The 15,483-nt window shown below is 45.3% G+C and overlaps 1 protein-coding gene across 3 annotated transcripts in view; it reads right to left on the reverse strand.

Moving 5' to 3' along the window:
- Nucleotides 1–662: 662 nt before the first annotated feature.
- CLEC16A (C-type lectin domain containing 16A) overlaps nucleotides 663–15,483 on the reverse strand; it is a 34,805-nt gene continuing 19,984 nt past the window's right edge. Inside the window, exons 16-24 of one of the 3 annotated variants that reach the window (XM_078862469.1) lie at nucleotides 14,788–14,838; nucleotides 13,635–13,763; nucleotides 12,460–12,580; nucleotides 11,495–11,646; nucleotides 10,262–10,466; nucleotides 9,808–9,975; nucleotides 7,750–7,986; nucleotides 7,181–7,240; nucleotides 2,913–2,927 (exon numbers count right to left, since the gene is read on the reverse strand). In XM_078862469.1, the coding sequence (XP_078718595.1) occupies nucleotides 7,224–7,240; nucleotides 7,750–7,986; nucleotides 9,808–9,975; nucleotides 10,262–10,466; nucleotides 11,495–11,646; nucleotides 12,460–12,580; nucleotides 13,635–13,763; nucleotides 14,788–14,838 (1,080 nt within the window). In that variant the 3' untranslated portion in view covers nucleotides 2,913–2,927; nucleotides 7,181–7,223. Of the gene's footprint in view, nucleotides 2,928–7,180; nucleotides 7,241–7,749; nucleotides 7,987–9,807; nucleotides 9,976–10,261; nucleotides 10,467–11,494; nucleotides 11,647–12,459; nucleotides 12,581–13,634; nucleotides 13,764–14,787; nucleotides 14,839–15,483 lie in introns of those variants that run through there. The other 2 variants (XM_078862462.1, XM_078862478.1) reach the window with 2 other exon arrangements.

The raw sequence follows: 15,483 nt of genomic DNA on the forward strand, positions 1-15,483 counted from the left end.
ACTGCAGCCCCTGAAGTGAAAACCAACTCGGAGTCACGGACCACGAACGAGAGGTGGGGCTTGCGATGGACACACGCCTATCAGGATCGATGGCCAGTCGATGAGATTGATGACGGAATTGGCAGCCAAAGGAGAGGACACGCATCTGAGAGCACGACCACACTGCAGAGATAGTTGGGAGGTTGATTCAGCGGTTGATTCAGCCTATCATTCAGAAGTTTTCGTGACTGCAAGGATCCATACTCTTTGGTTCTTTAGGTAAAGTCACGTAGGGAAAAAATAAAATAATATAAATAAATTAAATCACGACGTTTCGATTGCAACACAAGCAATCATCATCAGGTGTGACAATCACAGCAAGAAATGTTTTCTTCTCTCCCACTTCAGTAAAACATTTCTTGCTGTGATTGTCACACCTGATGATGATTGCTTGTGTTGCAATCGAAACGTCGTGATTTAATTTATTCTTATTTTATTTTTTCACCTACGTGACTTTTGGTTGTCCTATGGATAGACTTACCCCCCCCCGCCATAGGAATGTGGAAATTCCACCATTGATTCAGGGCTGTAAATGGGGGACGGTAACCGCCTCAATGTTAATTTGAGCTGGAAATCCATTTGTGACTTCTCGGTTGAGAGCAGGCCATGAAGTAAACTATATAATGCAGTAGTTTATTGCTTATAGACGTACAACCAAAATCCTAGTGTATTTTACATATTTACCAGACATTTCATTGCTCATAAATAGCAACACATTAACAATGCCGATGACGTTTTGTTTCGTGGGAATCCGGTACTGCAAATGCTTTGTATTAAACTGCTTATAAAACGTTTTCTTTTTACAGAAACCTAAAAGTCATTCTAAAGATAGAAATATTAGAATGCTAAAGGTGCCGCTGATAAGAACTCTGAAATGCAAAGAACATAACAGAAAAACGACGCACGTCCGTGGACCACAAGCAACTAGATGTTTGCAACACCGCAAAGAGTTAATGTCATTCTTCCAGTGCATAAAACTTCTACTATTTAAACGCAGGCGACAACTTCACTGAAACATCCAATCACTTGTGCTTAACTGGGTGAGAGCTCGGAACAAATTGGCATAGTTTTAGACCAGAGTAGCCATAATTATATGGTGACAGTAATTTATTTGGAAGTAAATTCTCAACCTTTGGGGGCTCTTGTCATCAACAGTTACGTGGCACACTGCTCAGTCTATGCAGACATTACGAATATAGAGGCAGTAATCAAACATTTATTCTACATAAATTGGCCAAATAAGGCTCCCCAATGGTGTCTATGAGGATACCCAGCTGGCAATATTCATCTCAAACATTTTCAGTTGCTCTGGATTATATCAGTATTCCACTTGTTAAAATACTATTATACACATTTTTGGCATCTTTAAATGTCAGTCTCATTTTGAATTCGATTAAAGATGCTAAATGCCAACACAGCGGTTACAAAAGGTTTTAGCTCAGGGCAGAATTCCTCACGTCAAAGGTCTGTTCCCTGGTGTTAACGATTTCCATGAACCATATAAACGAATTGTAAGTCTTGGCTCGGTCACCAAATATATCTGCACTCAACTCGGTCAAAACCAACTCGGTCACACAGCAGTGAATGTTTTTTTTTTACAAATGCCAATGGACTGTCCTTGGGGAAAGGATGAAAACCACTGTTGGTGATGAGTAAACCACTGGAAGCAGTGGTGCTATCCACACAAATGCATTCTTATCGGAATCGGTTACAATGAGAAAAATGCTTCAACATTAGACTGGCACCAGCAGCACGCACTGGCCGAAGTTACTTTAATAACGCCTAAAAAAAAAAAGACCTAAAAATATATTAAACTTGCAGAAAGCACAGACCACACACCGCGAGAAGAAAGATATCAGACTCTACATTCAATTACTTTGTTCTCGTGGATGTTTCAACAAAATAGCTGCTCGAATTGCCAATGGCTATTCGCTCTATACAACAATTGAGATCAATGTTTTTGTTCAAAATCAATTAAATCACAAGCTAATGTACACTCTACAAATACAAAACAGTTGGCTACATTTACATCCAAATTTTGTTCAAACATCCGTTCCAAGCACTACTTACTGTACAAGTGTTAAAATATATTTATATATTTTTAATGAACAAATCACTTGTATGCACTGGGTGGCAAAATTAACGTTTTCAAAACCCAGATATATTTAGGCCCTTTTTTAATACAAATAATTAAATCTAAAGGTAATTCGTGAGTATTTGCTCCATGACATAACAGACAAAAGGTGGTCCCCTAATGCGGGCCACCTTTCGCTTAAAAAGTGCAGAATGTAACAAAACTTTGCCCCATTTCTGCAAATTTTCTTTCCCCTCCTTCCAACACCGAGATTTGCATCAGCAATTGCACCTAACACCTCCCATTTGTAAAACAAATAAACCGACGCATAATCCTGAAATAACAAAGAAAATGGCATGTGCAAATGCAAAATGAACAGGGAAACGGCAAGAAACCTCGAGATACACACAGCGCGCGACCTACACGGCACGCCGAGTCTAGTAATGTTGCGAGGAAATGCGAACGATGACAATTCCCAAACGGGACGAAGCCTCCAAGTGTCAAGAGGCGTATCACAGGAGTGGGGAGGAAGGCTCGGGGTGGTGTGCGGCGCCTGCCTGACTGAGGCTGTGAATGCACTGCGGGTCGGTGGGCGGAAGCAGTGTGAGCGACTCCACGCTCAGTCCGTCGCTGCTGTCGTCCATCAGGAGGGAGAGCGTCGGTTGCTGGCTCAGAGTCAAGCTGGGAGGCAACGCGAAATCGTCTTCCGACGCCGGGGCAGGCGCGGCGCCGGAGGTCTCGGGCTGCTCCGAGTCGCCGTCACTTGCAAGCGGAGTCTCCTGCACCCTGGCTGTGCCCGCGTTGCCAGCTGCGGCTGCTCGGAATGCACACACAGACACACGTTGTGTAACACACACACATAATGTGTAACACGCACACACACACACAATGTAGCACACACACAATGTAACACACACATGTTGTACAACACGCACACACTGTGTAACACGTTGTGCAACACACACAATGTCCAAGACGCACACACGCAACGTGCAACACGCACACACACACACGTTATGCAACACACACAATGTCCAAGACGCACACACACAATGTGCAACACACCCACACACACGCACACAGCAGACACCGTGACAAGTAGCTGACGTTTGCCTCAACCAACGTGAGACTCGGAAAATTGATTGGCAACAATTTCATTTTTTTAAAAATTCGTGAAGATTATTGAATTGGCAGCAGACCAAAAACTTCAAATCTTTAGGGTGCAGAGGCAAGCAGGAATATATGTTACCTTATACACATGCTGTACAAGTAGAAGTACATAATACCTTAGCTAAATCTGTTTTATTTACAGACGGTCCTTTGAATTTGACCAAAAGATAATTGCATATTTCCACAATGTATCCCGAGGGTAAAATAAATCTTATTATTGAGAATGCACACAGACACACAAATGTACAATACAGTAGTCCCTCGGTTTAAGTTTTTAATTCGTTCCATGAAAACTACTGTAAACCGAAATAACTGTTAATCGAATATAAGAATTACTTGAGTCTGCAAGAGATCTGTTTCCACTGCCAAAGCAGAAAAAACCACGATGTAAATAAACCAAGCACGTCGCGAGGTCTGAAACGGCTCACGAATGGGCGTCGTGAGTTGGCCAAGGGCATGGCTCAGCCCCTGCTTACCAAACGCTCGGCTTGGCCGAAATTGGCGCCTGCGTGCATAACGTAAACACGGTGCCCAACATCAACATTTCAACGCCAATGTCACTGTTAACCGAGGGACTACTGTACCCACATAACAGCAGAACTGTAATGAAACAATGACGCAACGGGACTTTTTACATGGGGGGGAAACAAAGGTCAAATAATGACCTTTATCGTAGCCAAAATGTATCCATTCCGCCATTTGAGTGACGTTGAAGCGAATTGTGAAATACACCGCAGGGTGGTTGGGGGGGGGATGGTGGCGATGGGGGGGAGGTGACTTTCATGACCGCTTCAACGCTGGAGAACGGAGATTTCCAAGGTTTTGATCCGTGTGATCAGGGAGTTTGAACGACCGTGGGGATTGTAAATGAAAGGGATTACTGGGGCCTTGCTCGCCACAGGCAATGGGGCATGTGCAGCAGAGCGTTCATGTCGGTGAGCTGCATTTGGATTGCTCAAGATTATTTAGATTATTTGGCTGCTTTAAATGTCCACGTGATAAGCCACTTCGTTGAGCTATCATTTGTGAAAAAGCTAATATCTCTGTGGGCTGTACCTGGTAAAATACAAATTGTGGGTTTTTTGTGATTTGGTTACCTTTCCTATGCTGTGCCCCGTTATCTTATGTATTGTTTGTTGTTGTAACGTTGACCCACCCTTACAGGATGTCTGTGAAAGAGCTTCATAGCTCATCGGATTCCTCTAGCATAAATAAGCCTTCCGATTGTTTATGAAAAAGTTCACGCACCGTAGAAAAATAAAACATTCAGCGATGCTAATAATGAAAAGCATTAGGAAGCTAACAAGTTTACTTAACATTGCGTCAGCTAAAAAAAATGCGCAAAGTGACCGCAATTGCCCAAACATCACCAATGCCGAAAATGTACCTGCAAAATGATGCGATTAGGGTTACAGTGACCGCGACTTTAATAGAAACCTGGCAAGACCTTCCTGTAAACGAAGACTAGGCGAGGGTTTCCATGTTAATGTATACTATGCGATGTTAAGTTTTCACAATTTGAATTATATCTAAATTACTAATTTTGAGAAAAGTTTATATTATCCACACGGGGAGGCAAATTTGTATCAAATATATTTTTTATCCAATTTGAGTTTTAACACGCACGAAAGTGATAAGTTGACTTCAGCCCAGAATCAGACAATTACAGGGGAATCCACTCACCACCACAACCCTGTACCAAACCGGGTTAGAAAGGTAATTTATCTGTCAAATTATTTTTTTATGAAATAATGCGCCTGGAGGAAGCATTGACTCATCAACAGTCCCACACCACACCCATAAATACATTTGGGCTAATAAAGTGATGTGGGCAGGGGAACGAACGCAGGTTCGCCATCGGGATTGACAAGTGTTCAGACAATTCACTGCCGTATAAGCTCCAAGACTTATACATTTTACGGTTCGTTTAAGATGTATGTTGAACTTATTTCGCACCATACGTAGCCAACCGCGCTAATCGGAGTTGTGGGGGGGAAGGACAACAAACTAAACACAAATAAGCAGTTCTAAAGGAATACGTTTTCAATCGAGATTATTGAAAAGTGCATAGCTTCAGTGGCTTACAAATATCAGAAGAAAGAGCGTTCCAGATAGCCGCAGAAGCGCATCTGAAAGCGCGCGATGCAGTGACCGTCTTTGTTTGATAGTTAGCCAAAACCCGCTGCTGCGAGGATGACCGAAAAAGCACACTGTGTACGCCCACTCTGGCAATTTACAAATAAATGCACTATTTATTGTAAATTATTTTCTCAAGCAAATTCCAATCATTATAATTGTCGGCTTTTCATCGCTGTCGTTCAAAAGCTACTGGATTGATCTGGAAGTCAATAGAAACTAATCGCCAAGTGACATTAATTTGAAGCGGAGTGCAATCATGAAATATTTAAATGACGCTTTCAATTGGTGTCTTTTCAGATTATTTGACGTCGATCAAATGTCGCTTCTAATTAAGCGGTGCTTGAGTGAAATGCGTACATTTTTTACGATCGACACCCAATCAGAATTTGCACGATTCGCGTGAAATCGGCAGCATTTTTTTTTGCGCTGCATGTTTGAGCTAAGCACAGTGAAATGGACAGCACGGGTGATTGGAGGCAGAGATCTTTAATCTACGGGGGCCCACACTACAACTGCTCAGCCCATTTACTCGGCAAAGCCTCACCGGGTCTCACGACTCTTTTTCAGGGGGATCCTGGCCAAGCGTGCCAGATGTTCTCAGTAGGGGAGCGATGATTGCTATATACATTCCAATTAAGTAATTTGCAGGTGCATTAAAAAAAAAATTGGTCAATTTGGACCGTGGCACCGACCACCCAATGGCTCACTCTTGCGAACGTCACAGGATCTTTAACGTTCCCCTGTGCAGCAGACGACGTGTGGTACACGTTTATGGTTCATACCACACCGCTTGCGGTATTAATTAAGGTGACCGCTTTTGCTGCGTGATGTGACTGAATGCAGTGGCATTCACTCGCTTGTAAAAATAAAATGTTCACTTTGAAAGCAAGACTGCTATTTTTGAATCAATCGTACTTTGTTTCGAATTGCTTCGCAGTTTGCTCACAGTTTTTTTTATGCTATGGTTATTCATAATTGAGATGGTCTCATCGTATTATTAAACTGCCGTACTGTCATCTTCGTTTACTTGGCTGTGTTATTTAGAACTTGCGAGGCAGAGACAGAGGTATTTTATAGCTCCATCAGAATCAGAAGTTATACTGGAGGAATCTGATGAGCTTTAAAACTCTTTTTCACAGGTGTCCAGTAGTTACTCAAGTTACAGTGCGGGCTTCTTGAAAAATGGACATGGGTCTTCATTTAAAATCGGCTAAATGTGACCTTTGCTGGGTTAATTTTCTGTTGCTCGTGTGAAAACTCAAATTGAGGCTGAATACGTTGGGACGCTGACCTTCAAGGTATCATTTATTGATTTCTTTATTCCACCTGTTTGCCCAAAAAGCCTCGCCGACCTCTCAAGACTTTCAGGAGGGCCCTGCTAAGTTTTTTGCAGCACGGGGCAACGATTGCTATGTTTCCCGATGACTAATAACGGATCCAATTGGACAGCGATCTGGGTTCAAAACCTGGAATTTTCCATTCCCTCCATGTGCACACCCAAGATGAGGCACAATGCCAAGTTTTGGAAGGTCAAATTTGTTAATGAACATTTTTCTTTGCCCATGAAAAAAGCTAAAGGTATAAGCGACAACTTAGAGTGTTCATAGAAGATGCAAAACACCGAATGCGAATAACCAACCGACCAAAGAAAAAAATCAAAACTTTATACAAATACGTCAAACTTAAACGGAAATTAATAAGAAGCGTATTAGATTTGTTTTCGAAGCGAAGCCGCTACTGCGGTAAAAATGAAGCTACCTGCCCGTGGCGGGGGGGGGGGAGGTCTCCCGCTGGGGCCACTCTAGCGGCCTCCTCCTCCTCCTCGCGTGCCGCACATCACCAAGGGCAAGAGCAGCCATCAGCCAACACAGCTCCCGACTGCTCTAGGCATGTACGCACGTTGAACTGCCTTCCGCACCGTACGTAGTCAACCGTGCTAATCGGAGGTGCTTTAAGCCGAGTGAAACGTAACGTATGAGATCAGTCATTATCATTACGCTTGCTTACCCACGGAAAAGCCTCGCCGAGTCTTAAAGACTGTAATTCAGGAGGGTCCTGCCAGGATTTCAAAGTAGTTGTCGTGCGTTTCCCAATCACATGATTTTTTCCCCTCCACAATTAGAATCAACATCACGCGTTCACAGTATTTGGCAGCTATAAATGTCCACGTGACGACAAGCCACCTCGTCGAGCAATCATTTGTGAAAGCCAGGTCGCTTCCGGAAAAAGACCAATGCAGCTCAGTGGGGGCCCTTACCAGGCGAAATTAGTAACGGTTTGTAACTTCTGAAGAATCGCTTTGTTGTACGGACTGAAGTGCGTTGTACCTGTGAAGCCGGCAGAGCAGCCGGAGGAGGAGCTGCCCCCCGATTGACGGCGGCTGTGCGTGCCGCTGTCCGCCCCTGCCCTGTCTACGCTCCTGTGCCTTTGGGGAGGAGGAGGGCTACCCTCAAGCACGCCTCCCAGGCGGTGAGGCAAACCGTGAGCCGACCCCTGCACGGACGAACTCGCCGGGCTGTCCTGCGATGAGGCGCCACTGCTCTGCTGACGAGCCACTGCAAATCCTGGAGGGGAAAAAAAAAACCATTCCGGTGCGGCTACAGATGTTGCATGACGCGACTTGTCTCGATCGTACAATTTGAATGTACAATTTTATTGAGGGACTGTGTGTTGTTGTCTTGGTGTTGTCTGGGACTGTTTTTGCTGTTGTTTTACTGCCTTTCCCAAGCTTGGGAAATGATGATGCAATTTGAATTCATAAACTTTATTTAGTTATTTAAGGGGCGCCACGGTGGTGTCATCTCATCTTCCCCGCCTAGCACGCAGGAGGTCGGGGGTTCGAATCGCAACCTGTGTATTTGGAGTTTGCATGTTCTCCCTGTGGTCGCGCGTATTTTTTCTCCGGGTCCTCCGGTTTTTCCCTCCACATTTAGAAACATGCATTGAGATTATTTATATTATTTTGCTGCTATAAATTTCCCCATGATAAGCCACTTTGCTGATCTGTCATGTGTGGCCAGGTCGCTTCTGAAAAATAAGTTAATACCTCAGTGGGCTTTACCTGGTAAGTTAAAAATAATTTAGTTTCATCTGTATATTTTTAAGTAATTTATTTACCTTTGCTCTACTTTGCACTCCTATTGTGTTTTTGTGTTGTTTGTTGTTGTAATGTTTTCATCCGCCCCCACTGGACACCTCTGAAAAATAACTTTATAATAGCTCATTGGATTTCTCCAGTAGAAATAAATATTATGATTCTCTATTATGAATGTACCAACTTTCAATGAGTAGCAGCAAACTGTTAATATTCATTTCTTTCTTTAAATTTTTTCCCAACATTTAAAAAATGATTGCATCACGTGTCATTCATTGCTTACCATCCCTGTCCAAAGCGCACAACGAGATGCCGCACGCAGCAACAACAACAACAACAACAACAGAAACGTCGTGGAGAGCCGTGTGGCGCAATTTCCTCGTCCGAAAATGCTGCAATCTATTTAGCGCTTAGCATTTGTATCGACGGGTTTTGGGCAACGGGTTTTGGGCAACTGATTTGCCCATGTACTCCGTCAGGCGAGTCACTGAGAGCAATTTAAGTAAAGGGTTGTTCCATGTCGTGCTATCTTTTCGAGAGTTATCGTGATCGGCCACGCTACAGACTGAAATAATTGCATAACCACGTGTGGAAAAATGTCAAATGCTTTCAACCTCAGTTGCAGAGCCTTAAGAGGTTATAATAATAACAACAAACCATTGCGGAAACACAAACTAAAAAAATAAAGCCAATTCTTATTTTTTTATACGGCTCATGTAGATGAAGAGCAACGACTACAATTTCATATTCAAGTGGTCAAGCCAGATAACCCCGTCAGGAGTAGCGGTGTGTATCTTGCTGTGATGTCTCCCTCGTATTTGTGGATGGGGTATTGCGTCGTTAGACGTTCTTGTACGGTCTATACTAGATAACCATAGTTGCACAGTACTGGAGAGTTTTTTTTTTATATATGTGCATCAGGTATCTGCATGTGCCATGGTTTGTGCAGTGAAAGCGGGTTAGGGTGACTCATGAGCTTCGTGGAAAATCAAATCCAGGGATCTTTTGCGTTGGGTCTTTCACAACGTGGTGTTTGCAAATGATTTTGAACTGCATTCAGCTCTCCAAGCTTAATTGGGGTTGAACTCACATTGTTGAAGGTTAAGCGCATGGGTCCAAAAGCCAATGGAGCTATCTTACGATCTGCCGTCTTATTTCACTTGTGTTCTTTTCAGATCAGTGCTCGGTCCTTTGGAGTTAACCGTAATTGTGCGCCTACTATTTAGGAGCTCCCTCACCGCTATGAAGCACGGTCTGTCAGCGGTGACGTAAGCGAGTTGAGGGCTCATACCAGGAACTCTGTCGGTGGAGGTGAAGGACGAGCGTGGGTTCGCGTGGTCGCTGGACGCTCGGCGCGAGGCTTCGTAAAACCGGAACGGGAGCCCCTGGCTCCCCGTTCCGCGGAATCCCAGGTTCCCCGATCCCTCCGGCGACGGCTGCACCGGCAGCTCAAGCAGCGCTGACGGCACGAGCGCGGCGACGGCGGAGGAGGCAAAGGAAACACAGCGCGCGCATGCACAACAGGACGGAAACACACATGGCAGGACGCGGGCCAATTATGACACGGCCACGTCACAAGTACGGTCCGTTCTCTCCGAGAACGCTGCGCGCTGTCATTCCGTGGATTGGATATCAACGCGATGAAGGCATTAGGGAATGCATTCTTGCATAACGCGGATGCAATGCGGCCGAGTGAACGGAACGACGTCGCTCGAGTAGGAATTCGTCCTGCGTTGTCGGCTCACCGGCAATGCGTTGCATTTTAATGTGGCGTGCGCGCAATCGGCCCTTGGCCAGACGCTGTTTGGCAGCCATGCAGCGGATGTGGTCGTCGAACTGGAACGTGGCTTGCAGGAGGGGCAGCGGCCGCGCATGCGCCGGAGAGCCTGGCTTGTGGATTGTTACGTGAAGAGAGCGGTGGTCTTCCTTGTCGCCGGTCACTTGCAGGTCCTGCCACAAAACACCGGCGTCCAACGAAGGGGGTGAACGTTAATATACGTGGACTCTCAAATGCGACCGAGAGTGAACATGAACCTTCATGTTACAATAATAGGGTTTTTCCCCTTTTTTTTTCATGTTACACTTGTTCACTTGAGGATAAGGATTTGGAATATATTAGGCATGTCAATGCGGAAGCATCTCAAAGCACCTAGCTACCTTCCCACTTGTCTGCGGTTCATCGCGCCTCCGGATTGTTCTCCCTCTCTCTCTTGGACAAGTGAGCGAATATTGTGCTGTACGATACAAGTTGAAATTATAAATAGTGTTCCCCCCCCATCTTTAAACTCAAGTGCACAGTGTTCAGGGCTAAGATCCGCGGAGTTTCTGTACCCGCTCTCTGCGGCGGGGTTTCTGCTCTGCACTGGGATCCTATTGAAATATAACAAGAAATATTTGTAAACATTGTTATTAACCCTTTCCCGTTTAGAGATGTCTGCAAGTTGCATGGTGGGTGTCCCGTTCACCGCTGAATCTCGGAACACGTAAGCGGCACAACGCTCATTTTAGAGAGGCGGAGCGACGTTTTTAAAAATATTGTTCTCACTCCAGAGAACTGTAGCGACACGACCGCACTCTACAATGACTGGCGCCAAACTGTGCCACACACCCTCCACGCATGGCCTTGTGGGGAGCCTCGGTACCGATAAAGTTATTTTAGTTTAGTTTTTCTTTCCATTCCGGTCCGATGACATGAAGACGCGCGGTGCCAATCTCCCGTTTTCACCCCTGAACCGCCGCTGGCGTCAATTTCACATCCTTGCGGCGAGTGTGCCTGGGGCCAATCTTCGTGCAGGACAACCACCGTTCACACAAAGCGGTACTCATGTTATCAACCGTATTGCTATTATTAAACTATTTTTATTTTGCCAGGTAACGTCCACCGAACTATATGATGTACAAGTACGTCATCGGAATGAGAAAGGATTCAAAGTGACGGCACGGAGCATGTGTCTGTCTGCGGGTGGCCGGGGCAGCACCTGGAGGAGGCCAGCGAAGCGCACAGCTCCCCAGCCAAGGCGCTTCTCATCGGGCTCCACGAGCAGCACCTGGTACACGTCCACGACGAGGAACCGGCGGACACGGCCGCTGTCCCGCTCGCTCACCACGCACGACAGCAGGTCGCTGTTATCTGGCTCGCGCACACGCACACGGATGCAACCTGTTAGAATGCTTGAAATGTCAGAATCATCAAAATCTTTATTTCAACTGGAGGAAAACGATGCGCTCCAGGTGTCCAGTATGGGCTGGTCTGCAAGTTGGCCCACAAGGAGGCTCAGCGGTTGAGTGAGTGACTCGCAATCGGGAAGGTTAGGAATTAACATTTTTGAGGGTGTTGACTCATCATCACTCGAAGGTTGATGGGGTGCCACGGTGGCGTGATGATATTAACTACCTCGCCTGGTGTGCAGGATGTCGTGGGTTAGATCCCGACCCTGACGCTAGGTATATTTGGAGTTTGCGTGTTCTCCCTATCGTTGCGTGGATTTTTCTTTGGGTTCTCCGGTTTTTCACTTCACATTTAGAAGCATTCTTTTAGAGTATTTGCTGTAAATAGCTACAGGATAAGCCACTTCGCCGATGTATTTATTTGTGGCCAGGTCACTTATAAAAAAGAACTACATAGCTCACTGCACCTGTACGTGGGCCGCCGTGAATTTAATTCGGCCTCGCCCTTCAACGCTGACATTGCCGAGCCGCGCTCAACACCGGTGGCTCCAACAACCCGCGGGCCGCGGACTACTGGTGCTCCGCAATGTCGTGGAGAAGTGCTGAGCAGTGGTCTGCGCAACGATTGCACGCTTATTTATATTACACGCCATGTAATTTATTGCACAGTGGTCCGCCAAAGTGTTTTTTGAGGATTGACAGTGGCCCGCGGGTTTTTCGAGAGGCCGGGGGGAACCCCCGCCCCACACCGCTATATGTTTTCCACGTCACTCACTGAGGTCCAAGACGTCTTCAGCTTTGATGAGATCTTCAGCCCTTGTGAGGGGGAGCTGCATCTCGGGTTCCGAGCGCAGCGCCAGGGACAAGCTGCGCAGCATCAAGAACACTCGCATGGCCTGTCGAAAACCACACGCGGCAGCAGTTGCAAAAAAATGCAACTGGAAAATGAAGCACATCACTGTTACAATATTATTAATGTTCGAGGCTGCTTTGCAATACAGTGGGTGGCTTGCAATTAGAAGGTTTGTGAGTTAAATCCTGGTTGGATGTTGACTCAGTCCATCGTCCCTCTGGGGTAGATGAGGACAACTTTGCAGGGAAGTCAAGATTGGCTGTCTGAGGGATAGTCTTATCCCCGTCATAGCTATGAGGCATTTCCATCACTGGCTCAGGGCTGTTAACAGAGATAGCACCGTCTCATACTCCCACGAATGAGCAGACATTTTGACATTTGAATGTGAGACAATGCACAACTTACAGATAAAAACTATACATATTGCGACTTAATGTACCAAGCAAATACCTAAATTCTACACGTGTGAAGATGACAACACAATAACCCTTATAATACAACCACATGGAAGCACCCCAAACAACAACGGAGCACCCCGGTACCAAATTGTAATTACACAGACATTTAGTTGAATGCTTCACATGGCCCTTAAAGCACACAATTCATTTGTTAGTTTTCAATATAAAATACAACGGGCTAGAACAGTGGCAGCCAACTCAGGTTTATGAGGTCAAAATACAAAGAGATCACATGCCCATGCCTCTCGTCAATACGTTGCGTGTAAGGCATTTGTGTCACGTTGTCAATGTGTGTGTTTTGTGTAGTAAGGGATCTATTTCACAGTGTATCTGTGTGTTTTGTGTAGTAAGGGATCTATTTCACAGTGTATCTGTGTGTTTTGTGTAGTAAGGGATCTATTTCACAGTGTATCTTTGTGTTTTGCGTAGTAAGGGATCTATTTCACAGTGTATCTGTGTGTTTTGTGTTAGCAAGGTATCGGTGCGTATTGTGGTCGCAAAGTAGCGCCACCCGATGAACCCATTGCAAATATTTTTTTTATCCTGCGCGTTATCCGTGCCGCGGGCCTGCACTGGCTGAGACGGTACTTTCTACACCGAAAGTTTCCCAGCTGCGCATGGGGCCCACGCAGGCCTCACCCTGCGAGCCCGCTCCGCGTCGCCGCACGGCAGCCGTTTGGTGAACTCGATGCCGGTGAGGGGAGTGCCAGTCGGAGGGAGCAAGATGGAGGCGTCCATCGTAAGGTACTCCACATTCAGAGCCTTGGCCTGAACAAGGAGACAAATACCCGAGAGCCAAATGTTCAATCTCAAAAACCGTCAAAGTGATAGATCTTCATCAAACAAGCACCTAAGGTGGTGCTTCATCTACTGTTTTCGGTCCATAAGCCATTAGTGGAAATTCCACGTTTCTATGGTGGGGGCGAGACTGTCCAAAGGATAACCGCTGTTGACTTCCCCCGCAAAGTGGTCCCCATTTTTATCGACCTCGGAGGGATGATAGGTTGAGTCAACCTCCAACAAAGGTTTGAACTAGCATCCTTTCCGATTGTGAGCCGCTTGCTCCACCGCTCGTTATGCCGCTGAGACACCCAGTCAGCTCCCCATTTCATCAGCATTCTCCACCTTACATACGCAACATCCCATTTACCAGCTTAAACCACATGCTGCAATTAATAGGCATTCCAGATAATCTCAGAATAGAAGTGACGTGTGTTTTGGTCGCAGATTATTGTACCGCAATAGGGTTGTGCTCCCGAATATCGGATGAATCTGAGATATCAATAAATCAGGCCTAGATACGAAATTTTGGGTTGTCCAAATTTTTTTAAATTTCAGATGAAAAAAAATGAATCGCAAGTGATGTCACCGATAGGACGTCATTCTCACGCTTTTCCCAATGAACGTGGTGCTTCGCGGTAATGGGTGACGTCACGATTGTTCGCACCGAAACATTGTTAAGTACAAAATGTAAATTATCCAAAAATCCAAAAAGACCAGAAATTGGCCGTGACAATCCACAAATGCGATTTTTTTTTTAAATGCAAAACTATTCTCTCTACCGCATCCATTCGATTACATTTGGCTATGTACTTGCGCCAAATAATTTACACAGTTTAATAATACATAACTATTGAAAACATTTTAACATGTCCTCTAAGCAGAAATTTAAATGCATAAACAAAAATCATTCGACACGAGTAAGTTATCCAGGCTGTTGGAAGCGAGTTTCTCAACGTGAAGGTGACATTTAACGTATAGCAAGTTGTTATTGAAAAGCGAATGTTCTTACGTTCAAACTTCTACATTCATCTTCAAACAAGTCCAAAAATATCTCTTCACCCTGAAAACAAAGAATCAACATTATACCGCATTAAGCTCTGCTTTAGAAGCAGTCAAATTGAATACAGACCTCTAAAGCACATTTGGTTTCAATTGCATTGCTCCTCCATACAAATGGGCCTCAGGACACTCCATGTAAAAGGCTTCTTGTTATTATTATAATTAATACGCTTGCTTACCCAGGAGGGCTTCACCGAGTCTCAACAAGTCGTTCCGAATTTTCGCAGTATATGTCGTGTTTCGCATAGAGGTACGCTTTTACCAAATCTGACAATCGGAACCACTATGCCGACACACAATGGTCTACTCTTTAATGGCCACTTTTGAAGCAGACAGCGTGTCGTACGTTGTGGTTACTACGCCGGCAGCGATAAACAGGGCGGCCTGCCGGATTTCTAACCACAAACCTCTGCGTCAAGCGGCCAACGTGCTGCCGCAGAGCCACATCGCCGCGCAGCGTGACCCGTGCCCAGTGCGGACCGATAAATAACCAGCATTTTGGCCCTGACTGATGCGGAAAAGCAATGATCTAAAATGCAACAATAACATTTCTAAATAATAACTCGAGATTTGGTTGTATGTGAATGCTATGCATATCCAAAATGCATTGTGTCAGATGTATCTCTCAAACAGCACATGCACAAAA

Source organism: Lampetra fluviatilis, chromosome 1 (genome assembly GCF_964198595.1).
Source record: "Lampetra fluviatilis chromosome 1, kcLamFluv1.1, whole genome shotgun sequence".
NCBI lineage: Eukaryota > Metazoa > Chordata > Hyperoartia > Petromyzontiformes > Petromyzontidae > Lampetra > Lampetra fluviatilis.